Consider the following 16,408-nt stretch of genomic DNA (forward strand, 5'->3'; position numbering starts at 1 on the left):
ACTGCATTTTTTTTTTTAATGTTTATTTCTGAGAGACAGAGACAGAGAGAGTGTGAACAGGGGAGGGGCAGAGAGAGAGGGAGACACAGAATCAAAGCAGGCTCCACGCTCTGAGCTGTCAGCACAGAACCTGACACGGGGCCTAAACGTACTGCAAGATCATGACCTGAGCTGAAGTCCGGACGCTTAACCGACTGAGCCACCCAGCAGCCCTAACTCAGCTTTAGAAAGGCATAGATATATGCATACATATCATATAGTCCTGGTTAAGGGGGAACATTTTTTTAGAAAATCAGTTATGTGTGATGATTCAATCACCCCTGTAGACAGGTACCTAGGTGGAAGCCCGATATTCTCACTGAGTAATTGAGAGTACTCTTAAGTAAACTTGTAACTTGTTTGGCTTAAGCCTCAATTCCTTAACCTGTGATACAGAAAACAGCCACTCTTCCTACGTCAGCAATCACCTGAGCAGCTTTTCCACAACCAACACTGCTGTGAATACGCCCTGGCGATCACAACTCCTTGACGTTTTTCAATAACTGACTACCTAGAAAAAGACCTGCGTAGACATTTTTTTCCAGTTACCATTTCGCATACTTGCACCTAACCCCCAAAAATAGACAATAAACAGCCCTGGATGACATCGCCATAAAACCAAAAGCCGGACTTAAAATTCTTTCTTAACGCACTCCTTCAAACAGGGGCGCCGGGACCAACGATCACCAGCTGCCCGGGTACCAAAAAATTATGCTTCCGAAATCTCTTGATGTCGATTCCGCACGCAGAGCAATGGAGCTGCCCTACGTGTGCCACTCACGACAGAAGCCCTTTTTGCCTTAGCAAGAACCAAGGCAGGGTGGCAGCGTTGGCGAATCCCTCTTTTGCTAAAGGTGAAAACAAAGCTGAAGCAATTTCCTATTTCTTGTTTCTCAGGGTGAGAGGAGGAACTGCAAGACATTGTGGCCCGGAGGGCAATCTTCACAAAAAGACTTATGATTTGTCCTTTTGGTTTTTATATAGTAGTAAAGGCAAGGAGGTAAATTGATATGCAAATTTGAGCGGTGCTTGCTGGGAAGGGGCTGGCCGAGGCGCAGAGGGAGTGGCAGGGAAGAGCGTTTGTAGGAGAGGGCGGGAGAAGCTGTCGCCAGCTGCAGTAGGCATGGGGTGGCACCTGTTGTATGCTGCGCGGGAGACCCGCTTCTGGGCGGCTCTGGGTACCTGTCTGCGGAAGACACGAATCCCACCCTATTAAAATTGAAAACGCACAAACTTGTGCCACCCCTAGCCATCGACCCGGATGGGGCCCCACCAGGCGAGCACTGGAGGCAGAGCTTGCTATTAAGAGAAAAATTCGGAGGAACCTCCTCTTCTGCTAACGGATTAGCAGAGCGTTGTGTGTTCATAAAGTGGAACGCCATCTGCTGCGCTGCCAGGAGTGAATTAGACACCAAAAAGCATTGAGTGACAAGAGTTGCAGAATAAGGCACAGCATGACGACCATTAACATGAAGGGGGAAAAAAATCAATACTACATTTGGATTGATTGAAGTAGATCTTTATCAACAGATATAAAAAAATGAGTGAAGGTGTTGAATAGGGTACCACATTAAATGATCAGTGTAACAAAGAGCATACACGTGTGCACATAAAAACCCAGTGCTATATATTTTCTGACGCCACATACTTTATTAACTTTCTAAAAAAGATTTGCAAGAACATACATCAGTGATTACCTCTGGGAAGGAGGGAAGGATGAGACTCATGACACACAAGACTTTAGATTTGTCTGTAATATTCTAATTATTTTAAAAAGCATAATGAGCTATTTTATTACTTGTATAATTGAAATTACTTTTAAAATTGTTCTTGCTTTTGAGGGCACCTAGGTGGCTCAGTCAAACATCTGACTCTTGGTTCCAGCTCAGGTTATGGTCTCATGGCTCATGGGATGGAATCTCAGCTCTGTGCTGACAACATGGAACCTACTTGGGATTCTCTCTCCTTCTCTCTGTGCCCCACCACCACCTCGTGTTCTGTCTCTGTTTCTGTCTCTCTCTCAAAATAAATAAATTATTTAAAAAATTGTCCTTGGGGCATCTGGGTGGCTTAGGTGGTTAAGCGCCCAACTTTGACTCGGGTCGTGATCTCAAGGCTCGTGAGTTCGAGCCCCGCATCGGGCTCTGTGCTAACAGCTCAGATCCTGGAGCCTGTTTCAGATTCTGTGTCTCCCTCTCTCTCTGACCCTCCCCCGTTCATGCTCTGTCTCTCTCAGTCTCAAAAATAAACGTTAAAAAAAATTTTTTTTTTAAATTGTCCTTGCTTTCTATATTTTCTCCCTATATTTCATTTTCTAAAGTCAGGTTTGTTGACATGTAATTTATATATAAATATACCTTGTTTATCATATGGTTTAACAAACTCATATAGACATGTATCTGGTACCAAGGTCAATCAAATATCAAACATTTCTATCACCCCCAAAAGCTCCTTTGTCTCCTTTTGTAGTCACCTCCCGTAATCCCAATCCTGGTAAGTAGTGCTCTTCTCTGGTCCTGTAGTTTTGCCTTTTCCAGAATGGCATAAAAATGGAATCAATCACACATCAGTTTTAATATAAAAACAGTATGTGCTAATTGTAAAAATGCTGAAACAGTACAGAAATGTGAGAATGTTTTCCCCAAACTACTATGAACAGTTTAGTGTTTCTCTTGCCAGACTGTTTCCTATGTACATACACATAGATTTTTTTTTTTAGTGTTTTATTCTTTTTTTTTTTAATTTTTTTTTCAACGTTTATTTATTTTTGGGACAGAGAGAGACAGAGCATGAACGGGGGAGGGGCAGAGAGAGAGGGAGACACAGAATCGGAAACAGGCTCCAGGCTCTGAGCCATCAGCCCAGAGCCCGACGCGGGGCTCGAACTCACGGACCGCGAGATCGTGACCTGGCTGAAGTCGGACGCTTAACCGACTGCGCCACCCAGGCGCCCCTTTTAGTGTTTTATTCTTGAGAGAGAGACAGAGCATGAGTGAGAAAGGGGCAGAGTGAGAGAGGGACACAGAATCCGAAGCAGGCTCCAGGCTCCGAGCTGTCAGCACAGAGCCCGATGTGGGGCTCGAACTCACAAGATGTGAGATCACGACCTGAGCCAAAGTTGGATACTCAACTGACTGAGCCACCCAGGCGCCCCTACACAGATTTTTTTTTTTAATTTTTAACTTTTTTTTAGAGAGAGTGTGTGAATGCTCGAGTGGGGTGGGGGGAGGGAAAGAGAGAGAGAGAGAGACAGAAAGAGAATCAGAATCTCCAGTAGGGGCTCAATCTCACGACCCTGGGGTCATGACCTGAGCCGAAATCAAGAGTCCAATACTTAACTGACTGAGCCACGCGGGCTCCCCTACATTTTAAAACAAAAATGTAGACTGTCAGGCATTTTACTCTCCTTAAAATATTTTATTTTTAATTTAAATTTTAGTAAGTTAATATGCAGTGTAATATTGGTTTCAGAAGCAGAATTCAGTGATCAAATTCAGTGAAAAATATGCAATGCTTCACAAATTTGCGTATCATCCTTGTGCAGAGAACATGCTAATCTTCTCCGTGTCGTTCCAATTTTAGTGTATGTGCTGCTGAAGTGAGCACCTTAATATATGTTAATAATATATAGAGGTACCTGACCTCTACAATTTAGAAGCTGCAAGAGAAGGAAGTCACCTAAAAAGTTCCTACACAATAATAGGAAGCAGACCTGTAGTGTAAACTGGTCGAAGCCTAGATACGGGCACTGTCAGTTGTGTTTGTTGGGGGCTTCTCCTATAATCAATCTGCTAGTCCTCTCTTAAAAACAAATCATTATTTGGGGCACCTGGGTGGCTCAGTCAGTTGAGCGTCCGACTTCAGCTCAGGTCATTATCTCACAGTTTGTGGGTCGAGCCCTAAACCTGGCTTTGCACTGACAGCGAGGGCCCGCTTCGGATTTTCTGTATCCCTCTCTCTGCCCCTAACCCCCACCTCTCAAAAATAAACATTCATTTTTTAATTTTTAAATTTTTTAATGTTTATTTATTTTTGAGAGACAGAGAGAGAGACAAAGTGTGAGCGGAGGAGGTACAGAGAGAGAGGGAGACACAGAATCCAAAGCAGGCTCCAGGCTCTGAGCCGTCAGCACGGAGCCCGATGCCGGGCTCGAACCCACGGACCGTGACATCATGACCTGAGCCAAAGTTGGATGCTCAAGCGACTGAGCCACCCAGGCGCCCCCAAAATAAACAAACATTTAAAAAATTAAATCACTATTTCACTCCCCCTTTCAACACTCCAATGGCTTCCCATTGCACAATAAATAAAACCTCATGTCCTCACCATAGCCTACAAAGTCCTGCCTGAGCTGAGCCCTGCTTGCCTCTCCCAACTCTACCCGCCACTCTATCACTTATTAAATTCCAGCCACCTTGGCCATCTTGGTCCTTGAATAAGCTTCCTTAGCTCAGGGCTTTTGGTCACCCAGCTAGTTAAATCTGATATTCTCTCTTACACTTTTGTGTACTTTCTGATGGTCTGTTTCCCACTGCAGATTGTAAACTCTCAGAACAAGGATATTTATTATCTGTCGTATCTACTAGCATATATACCCAGGACCTAGCAAAAAGCTTGGCACACAACGAGCACTGTTTGCTGAATGAGTGAATGTACATTTAAACTGGTCTTAAAAAGATGGAGTGGGAGGGAAAAAAGTGTGCCAGATCCTTAGGAGAATGAAGAGAGCTGTAGCAGGGAAATTAGGCTAAGGAAGGCCATTTGAAGCCTAATGGTGAGGGGGCCTTGAATCTAAGAATTTGCATCTGGTGGCAATGCAGGTGATTGGGAGTTTGGTGGGCCAAGGATGAGAAGATGTAAAGATGAGGGCACCTGGCTGGCTCAAAGAGCCTGTGACTCTCGATCTAGGGGTTGAGTTTGAGCCCCGTGCTGGATGTAGAGATTGATAAAAAATAAACTTAAAATATAGGTGGGGGACACCTCTTCCTGATTTCTGCAGGCAGTTACTATGGCTCACTTTGGGCTGTCATGGCCCTTTGTATATTCGTTTGTGTCTGCAGGTTCTTCATTTTAGTGTGAACATCACATTGGTTGGGACTGGGTCTTACATGCCTAGCACCTGGCATAAGGTAAAAAATGTTATCCCAAAGTGATGTAAAAACTAAAACCATCAGTTTAATGGTTACACACAGGACAGGATTAGGCTTTAAGTGAGAGTTCAAGTTGAGACTGCACTTATTAGAACCTTACTTAATCTCTCAGGGATTTTATTTTAAAGTTTTGTTTTTTTTTTAAATTTTATTTTGAGAGAGAGAGGGAGAGAGAGCAAGCAAGGGGCGGAGAGAGGGAGAGACAATCCCAAGCAGGCTCCATGTTATCAGTAGCGAGGAGCCCCACGTGGGGTCTGTAACTCACCAAACGGAGATCAAAACCAGAGATCAAGAGTCCCACACTTAACTCACTAGGCCACTAGGGCACCCCTCTCAGGGGTTTTCTTTAAATGATTACGTAATATAGGGGCACCTGGGTGGCTCAGTCGATTGAGCATCTGTCTTGATATTGGTTCAAGTCCTGATTTGGGGGTGGTGGGATCAAGCCCAGCGTCAGGCTTCATGTGGAGTCTGCTTGGGATTCTCTCTCTCCCTCTCTGCCCCTCCCCCATTTCAAAGTAAATAATTTTTTAAAAGATTAAATGATGTATCGGAGTTAAGAGGCTTAGCAAAGTTCCTTGATGACAGTAAGTGCTCAATTAAAACTATTTGCCAATCCATAGGTACAACCCGTCTCTCGTCTCTACGCTCTTGTGCTGCCAATTCCCTTGTTAGAGTTCAACGGGATTATCCACGGGGTGCTTCGGTCCCAAGTGGTATCTCTGTCTAGATAACGACCATAAAGGCAACTAAATCAACTAAAAATGGCGACCTTTAAGACCTCCAAGGGCGTCAATTATCGGCTGTGCTAGCGTATACGATACGCGGAGACTGAAAGAAACAGCAAGAGCAGGGACCGCAACGCCAGGGTAGAAGGCAACGAGTTCGCCCACGCTGCCACCCAACCACAAGCAAGAAAAACCCCAACCGCGGGAGCCGAGAAACAGCCTAGGACCGCGACCACGTGTCAGAGAGCAGTCTGCGCATGCGTAAGCGAGGCGCGCGCCCGCCGGCCGGAAGAGCCGCGCGTTTCCGGGTTGGAGGCGGGGAGCGGTGCCGGAAGTACTCGGGGAGGGCCGAGCAGTCGGACCGGCTGCTGAGACGAACGCTTCACTGGGGCAGTCTCCGCATATCATGGGGAGATAGACGCTGCTGCCTGTGAGTCTTGGGCCCTGGCAGTTGAGGAAGAAGAGCGGGAGGAGGGAGTCAGGACCCAGACCCACAGTGGGTCAGTGTTTGAAGAACTATGTTGTGGAGGATACCGGGTTGTGCGAGGAATCAGGCTGTTGGGACGGGACTAAGGGGCTCCGGGCTCGGAGAAGACGCGGCTGTGGGGACCGGGGCTATAGACGGGACTTAGGGAACCGGGACGAATGTGAGTTCTCCGGCACCTGAGGGAAAGCGATGTGAGGGGAACAGGATTGTGAGGACCCGTACTCTTAAGAGGAGAGGGTCGGAATGGAAAGGGGCGTGAAGACACGGGCTCCTGAAAGGTAAAAGCGGAGCTATGAGGACTTGGGCTCCTAAGAGACAGAAGCGGGACAGTCAAGACCCAGGCTCCTAAGAATTCAGAAACAGATTAGCGAAGACTTAGGTTCTTGAGGGGCAGGAGCGCTCAGAGACCACTTGGGTTTGGAAGGAACGGCAGCGGGCAGTGAAGACGGGCTTCTGTGGGGACGGGATCAGGGCTTGGAGACTCCGAAGTACCTGAAGGAACAGGGCTGTGAGAACCCGAGCTCTCCAAAGCGGAGAGTATAAGGGGCCATGGCTGCAGGGAGATCAGCCTCCAAAGGAAAGGGAGAGTTTGGAAAAGATGTAGTGATCCATTTTTTTCCTCATATTCTCTGAATCCAGAGTGGTAAAGGATGTATTCAGGGGAAGACGACCCTTCCTTCGCGCTGCCTGCTTGGCATTTGGCAGGCTTTTCTTGTGTCAGATACTTTTATCTAGGAAAGCCCACATGCAAGCATCTTCGTTTTCTGCTTCATTCTTACAAAGCTCTGATGTGAAGTTGAAGCCGTTTGAACTCAGTTATATACTTGATAAGTGCTTTAAATACCATTCCACCGAACCCTGATTGAGCACAGATCTCTGCATCTCAAATAAAAGAATGTTGGAGATAGGGGGACAGGATGGCCCAGAAAGATAATCTTTGTAAAACTCCTGTTTTATAGGTAAAGAGGCTGAGGTCCAAAGAAGGCTTAGGATCACATGAAGCAGTGATTGATTCGATCATAATTTTGATATAGTACCCTGCTGTGCCTAGCAAATAGGAGATCTTGGCTAATAATATCCTTGAAAACACGCTTCTAGAATCTTTGCTTTAACGTCAAACTCAAGAAGGAAATTTTTACAAATTTAGTACTTTATTTCAAGTCTTGTGGCTGTATTGACATCAATACAGTGAATGTCACCAGTTAGGGAACCTTTAAAGGAACGCTTCTCCTCCCCCTCCCCCAACCCCAATATAGTAAGCCATTTAGAAAGTTGCAGATAAATAAGTTATATCCTATATTTTTAGTATCAGGATTTATTGGAGATGGCTGCTTTTAGATAAGAATGTCAGGGATACCTGGACCAGTTACTTCCCTTCAATAACATCTTTTACTGAAACCTACACAGATTAATCAGGCACTATCGTAAGCACTTTCTTTTTTTTATATTAATTTTTTTAACGTTTATTTATTTTTGAGACAGAGAGAGAGAGAGACAGAGCATGAACGGGGGAGGGTCAGAGAGAGGGAGACACAGAATCTGAATCAGGCTCCAGGCTCTGAGCTGTCAGCACAGAGCCCGATGCGGGGCTCGAACTCACGGACCGGGAGACCATGACCTGAGCCAAAGTCGGCCGCTTAACCGACTGAGCCACCCACGCGCCCCCCGTAAGCACTTTCAAGTGTTATATTATTTAATTCTCACAACTCCACAAGTTAGATATTGTCAGTCCCATTGTCCAGATAAGGAAATTGGTTCAGAGAGGTTAAGTACCTTGCCTGAAAACACATGGAAATAAGTGGCCCATCCCCAGTCAAACCTTGTATGTGTTTGACTAATTTTGTCTACTTTTCTAAGTGAATTCCTTTCCATGTCTCAGTTTGCCCATCAACAAAATAGAAGTAACAGTTAAACAAAACATATTGAATGAAAGCACCTCCTCCTCCTTAAGATTTCTATTAATACCAAGTACTATAACTTGCTAGGGTACTTATATAGTGTAGTATTTGAGAGCTAAATTTCTTTGTTTTTAAATAAGCATAGATATTCAAGATCTAAAAATGGGACCTGATTAGAACTTTTCCTTACAATGGAGAAAGATATATTTAATTTTAAATTTAGGAGGCCACAAAAGACCAATTTGAAGAACAAGGACTTAAATTGGATTAACTTTACAATTAATTGCAACATGAACTAGATGATTAGGGAAATTGGGCTAACTTAGTTGAAACTACTGTTTTTTTTTCCCCAAAGGGTTAGCTTATACTATTTTCAAGTGCCTCTACTATATACAAGTGATCAAAACTTACCCCAAATTATGAAGTAAAGCATTCCCATGACACCATTTCAAAATACTTGGTTTAATTAATGACAATTTATTCTTGAGTTAACATTCTCATCTACATTTGCAAAAGGTACTTATTTCACTCATATGTAGCTCTAGCATTGAATTATCATAATAGTGTTTCAAAGTACCTGATCAGAAAATCATTGTGTTAGAGAAGATCTGAACATGGAACGTATTACTTTTGATCTAAGGTCTTCATGGAAAGCCCCAAAATACTTTGGAGACTATACACAACCAGTGTTTATCAGTCTGTATTGTGAAATAGGTGTGCCAGTGGCAGAAGACAAACTGAAATCTGTACTTATGGACTTAATCTAAAATCTTACATTAATTGTTAGAGGTGTAAGGACTTAAGAATTCGGATCCCACTCTTAATTATAGATGTAGAAAATTTGGTCAAAGGGAGCTCCTATAACTCTGTGGCAGAAGTAGTATGATACCCAACCCTCCTGACTTGGGCCTTCCCTGTGCCATAGGACCCCTCATCAGCCTCCTTTTGACCATTTACCACGACCATTTTTTTGCAGTCACTTTTTTTTTTGGTATTGTTTTTTAAGTTTTTTTTTTTTCAAAGCTTACTTATTTATTTTGAGAGAAAATCCCATCCCAAGCAGGCTCTGCAGTGTCAGCACAGATCCCAATGTGGGGCAGGAACTCCCAAACCTTGAGACCATGACCCTAGCCAGAATCAAGAGTCTGATGCTTAACTGACTGATCACCCAGGCACCCCACTTTTTTTTTTTTTTAATATCTGAAGTCATAAAAATGGTTATAGGATGCCACCAACACATACTACAATGGTTGAAAACCTTTAGCTTTAATGCACTGATTTTTATAACTAAGATTTAGAAGAGAGGAGCATATATATTATAATATTAGCAAACATGTTTATTTGTACTTTTCATGTGCCAGGCACTCTTCTAAGTGCTTTCTATACATAAATTCAATGTACTGTTACAACAGTCCCATGAGATATATAAAATGTGAATGCATTTTTCACATGAGGAAACTGAGGTATAAAGAGATTGGAATAACTTGCTCAAGGACGTAAAGCTGATTAATAAGTGGCAGAGTTGGTATTTGAACCCAGACATTGCCACCAGAGTCTGTCCCTTGACCACTGTACTGTATTGCCTTTCTGTTAAGCCAAGACCACCTAAACAGAATCAAACTAGTCAAAAAAACTAATGGAAAGAAATGTTCCTCTCAAGTTTTACAGAATGCAATTAATGGATTTTTTTTTAAGGCTGGGAAATTTGAGCTCATTTAGATACATCTAGAAGCCAATGAGAAAAGAAACAGATAGAAAACCCAGTCATTTAAGTCCTGTACCACAGTGATAGGGCTTGTATGCCATCAGCCTGGTAGTCCCCTTTACTCCACTATTTGGTTTAAATAATTCCTAAACATTTCAGAAGTGAAAGGGTTTTAAAGACAATCTGTTCTTCTATTCCCCTATTCTCTTCACTTAAAAAAATATATATATACATATATGTATATATATTTTGGACTGGTTCAGTCCAAAGAACATGTGACTCTTGATCTCAGGGTTGTAAATTTGAGCCCCAATGTTGGGTGTAGAGATTACTTAAACTATTTTTTAAAACTTTTTTTTAAAGTTTATTTTCTGGGGCGCCTGGATGGCTCAGTCGGTTGAGCTTCCGACTTCGTCTCAGGTCATGATCTCACAGTCTGTGAGTTCCAGCCCCGTGTCGGGCTCTGTGCTCAGAGCCTGGAGCCTGCTTCAGATTCTGTGTCTCCCTCTCTCTCTGCCCCTCCCCCATTCATGCTCTGTCTCTCTCTGTCTCAAAAATAAATAAACATTAAACAAAATTTAAAAAAATAAAGTTTCTTTTCAGAGAAGGAGAGAGAGAGAGAACAGGGGAGGAACAGGGAGAGAAAGAACGAATTCCAAGTAGGCTCCGCACTGTCAGCTCAGATTCCAGCGTGGGGCTGGAACCCACAAACCGTGAGATCATGACCTGAGCTGAAATCAAAAGTCGGATGCTGTACTGACTGAGCCACCCAGGCACCCCTTGTGAAAACTTTTTTTTCTTTTTAAGTTTTTTTTTTTTTTAAGTTTTTTTTTTTCAACGTTTATTTATTTTTGGGACAGAGAGAGACAGAGCATGAACGGGGGAGGGGCAGAGAGAGAGGGAGACACAGAATCGGAAACAGGCTCCAGGCTCCGAGCCATCAGCCCAGAGCCTGACGCGGGGCTCGAACTCACGGACTGCGAGATCGCGACCTGGCTGAAGTCGGACGCTTAACCGACTGCGCCACCCAGGCGCCCCTTAAGTTTTTTTTAAGTAATCTCTACACTCCAGGTGGGGTCGAACTCACAACCCCAACATCGAGTTTCATGCTCTTCTAACTGGGCCAGCCAGGTGCCCCCCAAAATAAAATATAAAAAAATATCTGTTGGGGTGCCTGGGTGGTGCAGTCTTTTAGTGTCTGACTTGATCGCAGCTCAGGTCTTGATCTCAGGGTCATGAGTTCAAGCTCCGTGTTGGACTCTGTGCTGAGCATGAAGCCTACTTAAAAAAAAAATTGCTAATGAAACAGATGTCTAGAAAAGGCCATGGTCTTATAATTACTACAAGGTGTGACCCCCTCCCCCCATCTCCTAACCCTCTGAAAAATCAGAACCTCATAGTACAATGATAGGGTTGCAACTGGATTTCTGTTTGAGGTACAAGCTGTTAAAAGGAAAAGCAGCTAGGGCTGTTATCCTCAGCCTGTCACCCATAGTTTAAATGTAACTGGTGAGGAGGAGGGAGGATAGACTTGGTATTTAATTGAACTCCCAGCCACACAATCTTGTTTTGATAAAATTATGAAGTAAGTTTTACTGTAGATTACTGGGGCATGGACTCTCTCGACATAATTTCGTAAATCCCGTAGCGTGTGATTTCCACATAGTAGGTGCTAGTAAGGGTTTACTGTTACAATTGTTCTCTCAAACTGTCCCACAATTAATGCCTCTGTTTCTACACAGTAGTACTTCCCTATTTCTTGGCATTCCAAGTAAGTGAGAGTTAGAAATTTGAGTAGCCCAAAGGCAACCATGGTATATTACATAACAGAATTTAGGTTATTTACAGTCACTTCATGGCATTGTGCTTGGTCAGTATCATCCACAATTGGACTTGATGAAAGTTGTCAGTAAACAGGTGATTTGGAAATGGAGTCATTGACCATTTCAGAATGGTTATGATGTTTTGTTTTTAAATTTACATGCCAAAAAACCCACCCTTTTGGGAGTGCAGTTCTATGAGTTGTGACAATGCACACTTTCATGTAAGCACCATAACACTGCTCCCTAAAAGTTCCACCATCCCCAGAATTTTCTTCGTGCTGCTCCTTTGTAGTCAAACCCTAACCCACTCCAAGCCACTGGCAACCACTAATCTGTTCTCTCCATCCATATAGCTTTGCCTTTTCCAGAGTGTCATATAAATGGAATCATATAGTAAGTAGCCTTTTGTCTTGCCACTTTCACTTAGCATATGCATTTGATTATCCATGTTGTTGCATGTGTCCGTAGTTCTTCTTACTATTGCTGAGTAGTACTCCGTTATATAGATATATATTTATAGTTTATCCATTTACCAGTTGAAGGACAATCTATTTTTCCAGTTTTGGACAGTTATTAATAACGTTGCTGTAAACATTCACACACCAATTTTTGTGTGAATAGAAGTTTTCATTTCTTTAGTAAATACCTTAGGAGTGGGATTTCTGGGTCATATGATAAATATATACTTCACTTTATAAGAAACTGCAAACTGTTTTCTAAAGAGATTGCACCATTTTACATTCACATAGAAATGTATGATGATTTCAGTTGCTCAACATCCTCTCCAGCACTTGTCTATTTTTAAAATTTTTAAATTATTCTAATAGTATTTAATGGTTATTCATTTCCCTCATTGCATTCCCCAGATGACTAATGATATTGAATATCTTTTCATGTGTTTGTCATCTGCATATCTTCTTAGGCATAGGGTCTGTTCAGATCTTTTGTCCATTTTTTAATTGCATTGTTACTTGTTGAATTTTGAGAGTTCTTTATATAACTTGTTGAATTTTGAGAGTTCTTTATATAATTTTTGAGAGTTCTTTATATAAGTTCTTTATATGACAAGTTATTTGTCAGATATGTGATTTTTAATATTTTCTCTTCATGTATGACATGTCTTTATTTTCTTTTATGGAGCAGGAGTTTACATTTTGGTGAAGTTCACTTTATCAATTTCTTTCTTTTTTTTTTCACAAAGTTTATTTATTTTGAGAGAGAGAGAGAGAGTAGGGAGAGGCAGAGAAAGAGGGAGAGAGAGAATCCCAAGCAGGCTCCGCACTATTAGTGCAGAGTCCAACGCGGGGCTGGAACTCACAAATCATGAGATCACAACCTGAGCCGAAGTCATACGCTTAAACGACTGAGCCACCAGGCACTCCTCAATTTCTTTCTTTTGTGGATTATGCTTTTGGTGTTACATGTAAGAACTCTGTCCTGACCCAAAGTTATGAAGATTTTTTTTTCCATATATATTTTCTTCTAAAAGTTTTGTAGTTTTACATTTTTAATTTTAAGTGTATGATCAGTTTTGAGTTTGCTTTTTTATAAGGTATGAGATATAGGTTAAATTCTTTTTTGTTGCTACTGCTGTATATTTTGTTATATTTTAAAAAGTTGTCAGAACTACCTATTTTTTCAGAGGAAACAAACCAAATACTACTTTAATTCTTTTTTTCGTAGGTAGCATATACACATGGTACAGAATTTAGGGTATATGATGAAAAGTAAATCTTCTCCCACCTTGGTCCTATAGGCACCCAGATACTACTGTTCCCTTCCCTACCAAGATAACTGCTGTTATCAGTTTCTTATTTATCTTTCCAGGAATAATTTATGCATTTACAGTTATATGTCTTTTAATAAATGATAACAAGTTATTCTCACTATTCTGTACCTTGGATTTTCAATGAACAGTGTATTTTAGAGGTCCTTTCATGAGTTTTTTCATTTTTTAAAAACAGCTTTATTGAGATGTCATTGACATTATCATACAATTCACCATTATCAGATGTACAGTTCAATGGCTTTTTTATACATTCAGGGTTATGCAACCAACCATCACCATAATCTAATTTCAGATTATTTTGTCCCTTCCTAAAATAAACCCTTTACCATTAGCAGTCAATCCCTATTCTTCTCCCTTACGCTTCAGCCCTGGCAACCACTAATCCACTTTCTTGTCTTGATAGGTGTGTCTGTTCTGGACATTTCATATAAATGGAATGATACAACATGTCTTTTGTGACAGGATTCTTTCTTTTATTTATTTTGTTTAATTTTTAAAAAGTTTTATTTAAGTAATTTCTACACCCAACATGGGGCTCGAACCCATGACCCTGAGATTAAGAGTTACAGCTCTTCCAGCTCAGACCTCGGAGAGTGATCTCCTCTGAGCCCCTCTGGTGTAAAATAAACCTCCTGCCTTCCAAAAAAACAAAAACAAAAACAAAACAAAACAAAAAGGGTTACAGCTCTTCCAATTGAGCCAGCCAGGTACCTCTGGATTCTTTCATTTAGCTTAATATTTTCATGAGTCTTATTCTTTTTCAGTGTATTTCATTGTGGTTATACCCTGATTTATTTAACTGTATCACTTTTGATGGACATTTAGGCTGATATTCCTTGTATGTACAGTATTACTTTTACATAGAAGTTCAACTGTAATATAAATTGCTAACATGGAACAGTGGGGTCAAAACAATATATGTTTTTCTAATTTTGGTAGATACTGCTAAGTAGCCCTGTATAGAGACCTCTAACAAATTTATATTCCCCCCACTCCAACAACAGATGAAATGACTATCCATAAAATTTTCAGAGTACATGTAAAACTTTTTCATCATTGCCAGAGGAGGAATAAATAGTTTTAATCTGTGTTTTTATTATGAATGAGAATAAAGGTAATTTCATTACTTTAAGAACTATTTGAATTCTTGTGCTGTGTTTTTTCGGGGTTTGTTTTGTTTTGTTTTTTGCAATTTTTCTTTTGGGTGGTTGGGTGCCTATTGATGTCTAAGTATTTTTTATATGTAAAAGAAATTAGTTCTTTGTCTTTGATATATATATATTGCATATATTTTTGCTAGTTTGTCTTTTTGTCCTTTATTATGTTTGTTGCCATGCAGACATTTTATTTTTGTTTTTTTTTTAATTTTATTTATTTGTCAGACATTTTTATTTTTATGTAATTGAACATGTCAAGTATTTTATGGCTCCTAAGCTTTGGGTCATCTTTATTTCATTTATTTATTTTAAAATGTTTATTTATTTTTCAAAGAGAGAGCAGGTGCAAGCAGGGGAGGGGCAGAGAGAGAGGGTGACAGAGGATCAGAAGCAGGCTCCATGCTGACAGCAGAGAGCCCAATGTGGGAATGGAACTTGTGATCCTGGAGCTCATGACCTGAGCTGATGTCAGACACTTAACTGACTGAGCCACTCAGGCGCCCCCTTTGGGCCATCTTTAGAAGGGCTTTTCATTTACTGCTGAGAATTTTTTTTCCCCAATTTTAAAAATTGAGATAATTGTAGATTTATTTGTAGTTATAAGAAATAATACAGAGTGGAACACCTGGGTGGCTAAGTGGGCTAAGTGTCAGACTTTGGCTCAGGTCATGATCTCTTGGTTTGTGAGTTTCAGCCTTGTGTTGAGCTCTGTGCTGGGATTTTCTTTCTCCCCGTCTCTCTGTCCCTTCCCCACTCTCTCTCTCTCTCTCTCTCAAAATAAATAAATAATTTTTTAATTAAAAAAAATAACATACAGAGATCTCTTGTATACTTTGCCTAGTTTTCTCCAGTGGTAACATTTTGCAAAACTGTTGTGCAATATGACAATCAGGATATTGACCCTGATATAATCCACCAGTCTCATTCAGATTTACCCAGTTTTACTTGTATTTGTTGACTTGTATTCATTTGTGGATGTATGTGGATTAAGTCCTATACAATTTAGTCACTTTCATAGGTTCTTTTTTTTTTTTTTTAGTGTTTATTTATTTATTTTGAGAGAGAGAGAGAGAGAGAGAGAGAGAGAGTAAGCAGGGGAGGGGCAGAGAGACAGAAAATCCCAAGCAGGCTCCACACTGTTAGCAAAGAGCCCATTGTGGGGCTTGAACCCACGAACCACGAGATCATGACCTGAGACAAAAATCAAGAGTTGGTCATTGGTTGGTCATTGGTCACCTCACTGACTGAGTCACCCAGGAGCCCCTAAAGGTTCTTTTATCTGTCATCACAGTCAAGACCCTGAATGATTCCATCACAAAGGTCCCTCATATTGCCCTTTTGTAACCACATCTGCTTCCCTGCCACTCAGTGCCTAACAACCTCACGAATCTCTTTCCTGTTCCTAAAATTTTGTCATTTCAAAGATGTTATATAAATACATTTTTGTATTGTCTTTTGCTCAACGTAATTCTCTGGAGGTTCATGTAAGTCGTGTGTATCAAGTTTTTTTCTTTTTATTGATAAGTAATTTTCCATGATCTGGATATACCAGTTTGTTTAACCATTCACTTCTTGAGAGACACCTGAGCTGATTGCAGTTTTTGACTATTACAAATAAGGCTACTATGAATA

The 16,408-nt window shown here is 41.2% G+C and overlaps 1 protein-coding gene and 2 non-coding genes across 4 annotated transcripts in view; 1 reads left to right on the forward strand and 2 right to left on the reverse strand.

Annotated features, from left to right (window-relative positions):
• Nucleotides 1-702: 702 nt before the first annotated feature.
• LOC125174289 (U11 spliceosomal RNA) lies at nt 703-836 on the reverse strand. Its single transcript, XR_007155401.1, has one exon. It is a non-coding gene; the product is annotated as a U11 spliceosomal RNA (small nuclear RNA).
• Nucleotides 837-3,538: 2,702 nt separating this feature from the next.
• On the reverse strand, nt 3,539-3,645 carry LOC125174150 (U6 spliceosomal RNA). Its single transcript, XR_007155281.1, has one exon. It is a non-coding gene; the product is annotated as a U6 spliceosomal RNA (small nuclear RNA).
• A 2,595-nt stretch (nt 3,646-6,240) lies between these two features.
• Nucleotides 6,241-16,408, forward strand: part of TAF12 (TATA-box binding protein associated factor 12) — a 31,823-nt gene continuing 21,655 nt past the window's right edge. The window contains exon 1 of one of the 2 annotated variants that reach the window (XM_047873842.1): nt 6,241-6,347. Coding sequence is in view for 1 of the 2 variants with exons in the window: in XM_047873841.1 (XP_047729797.1) it covers nt 16,201-16,260 (60 nt within the window). In the remaining variant the exon portion in view is untranslated. Of the gene's footprint in view, nt 6,348-16,136; nt 16,261-16,408 lie in introns of those variants that run through there. The other variant, XM_047873841.1, reaches the window with a different exon arrangement.

This window comes from Prionailurus viverrinus, chromosome C1 (assembly GCF_022837055.1).
Source record: "Prionailurus viverrinus isolate Anna chromosome C1, UM_Priviv_1.0, whole genome shotgun sequence".
Taxonomy (NCBI): domain Eukaryota; kingdom Metazoa; phylum Chordata; class Mammalia; order Carnivora; family Felidae; genus Prionailurus; species Prionailurus viverrinus.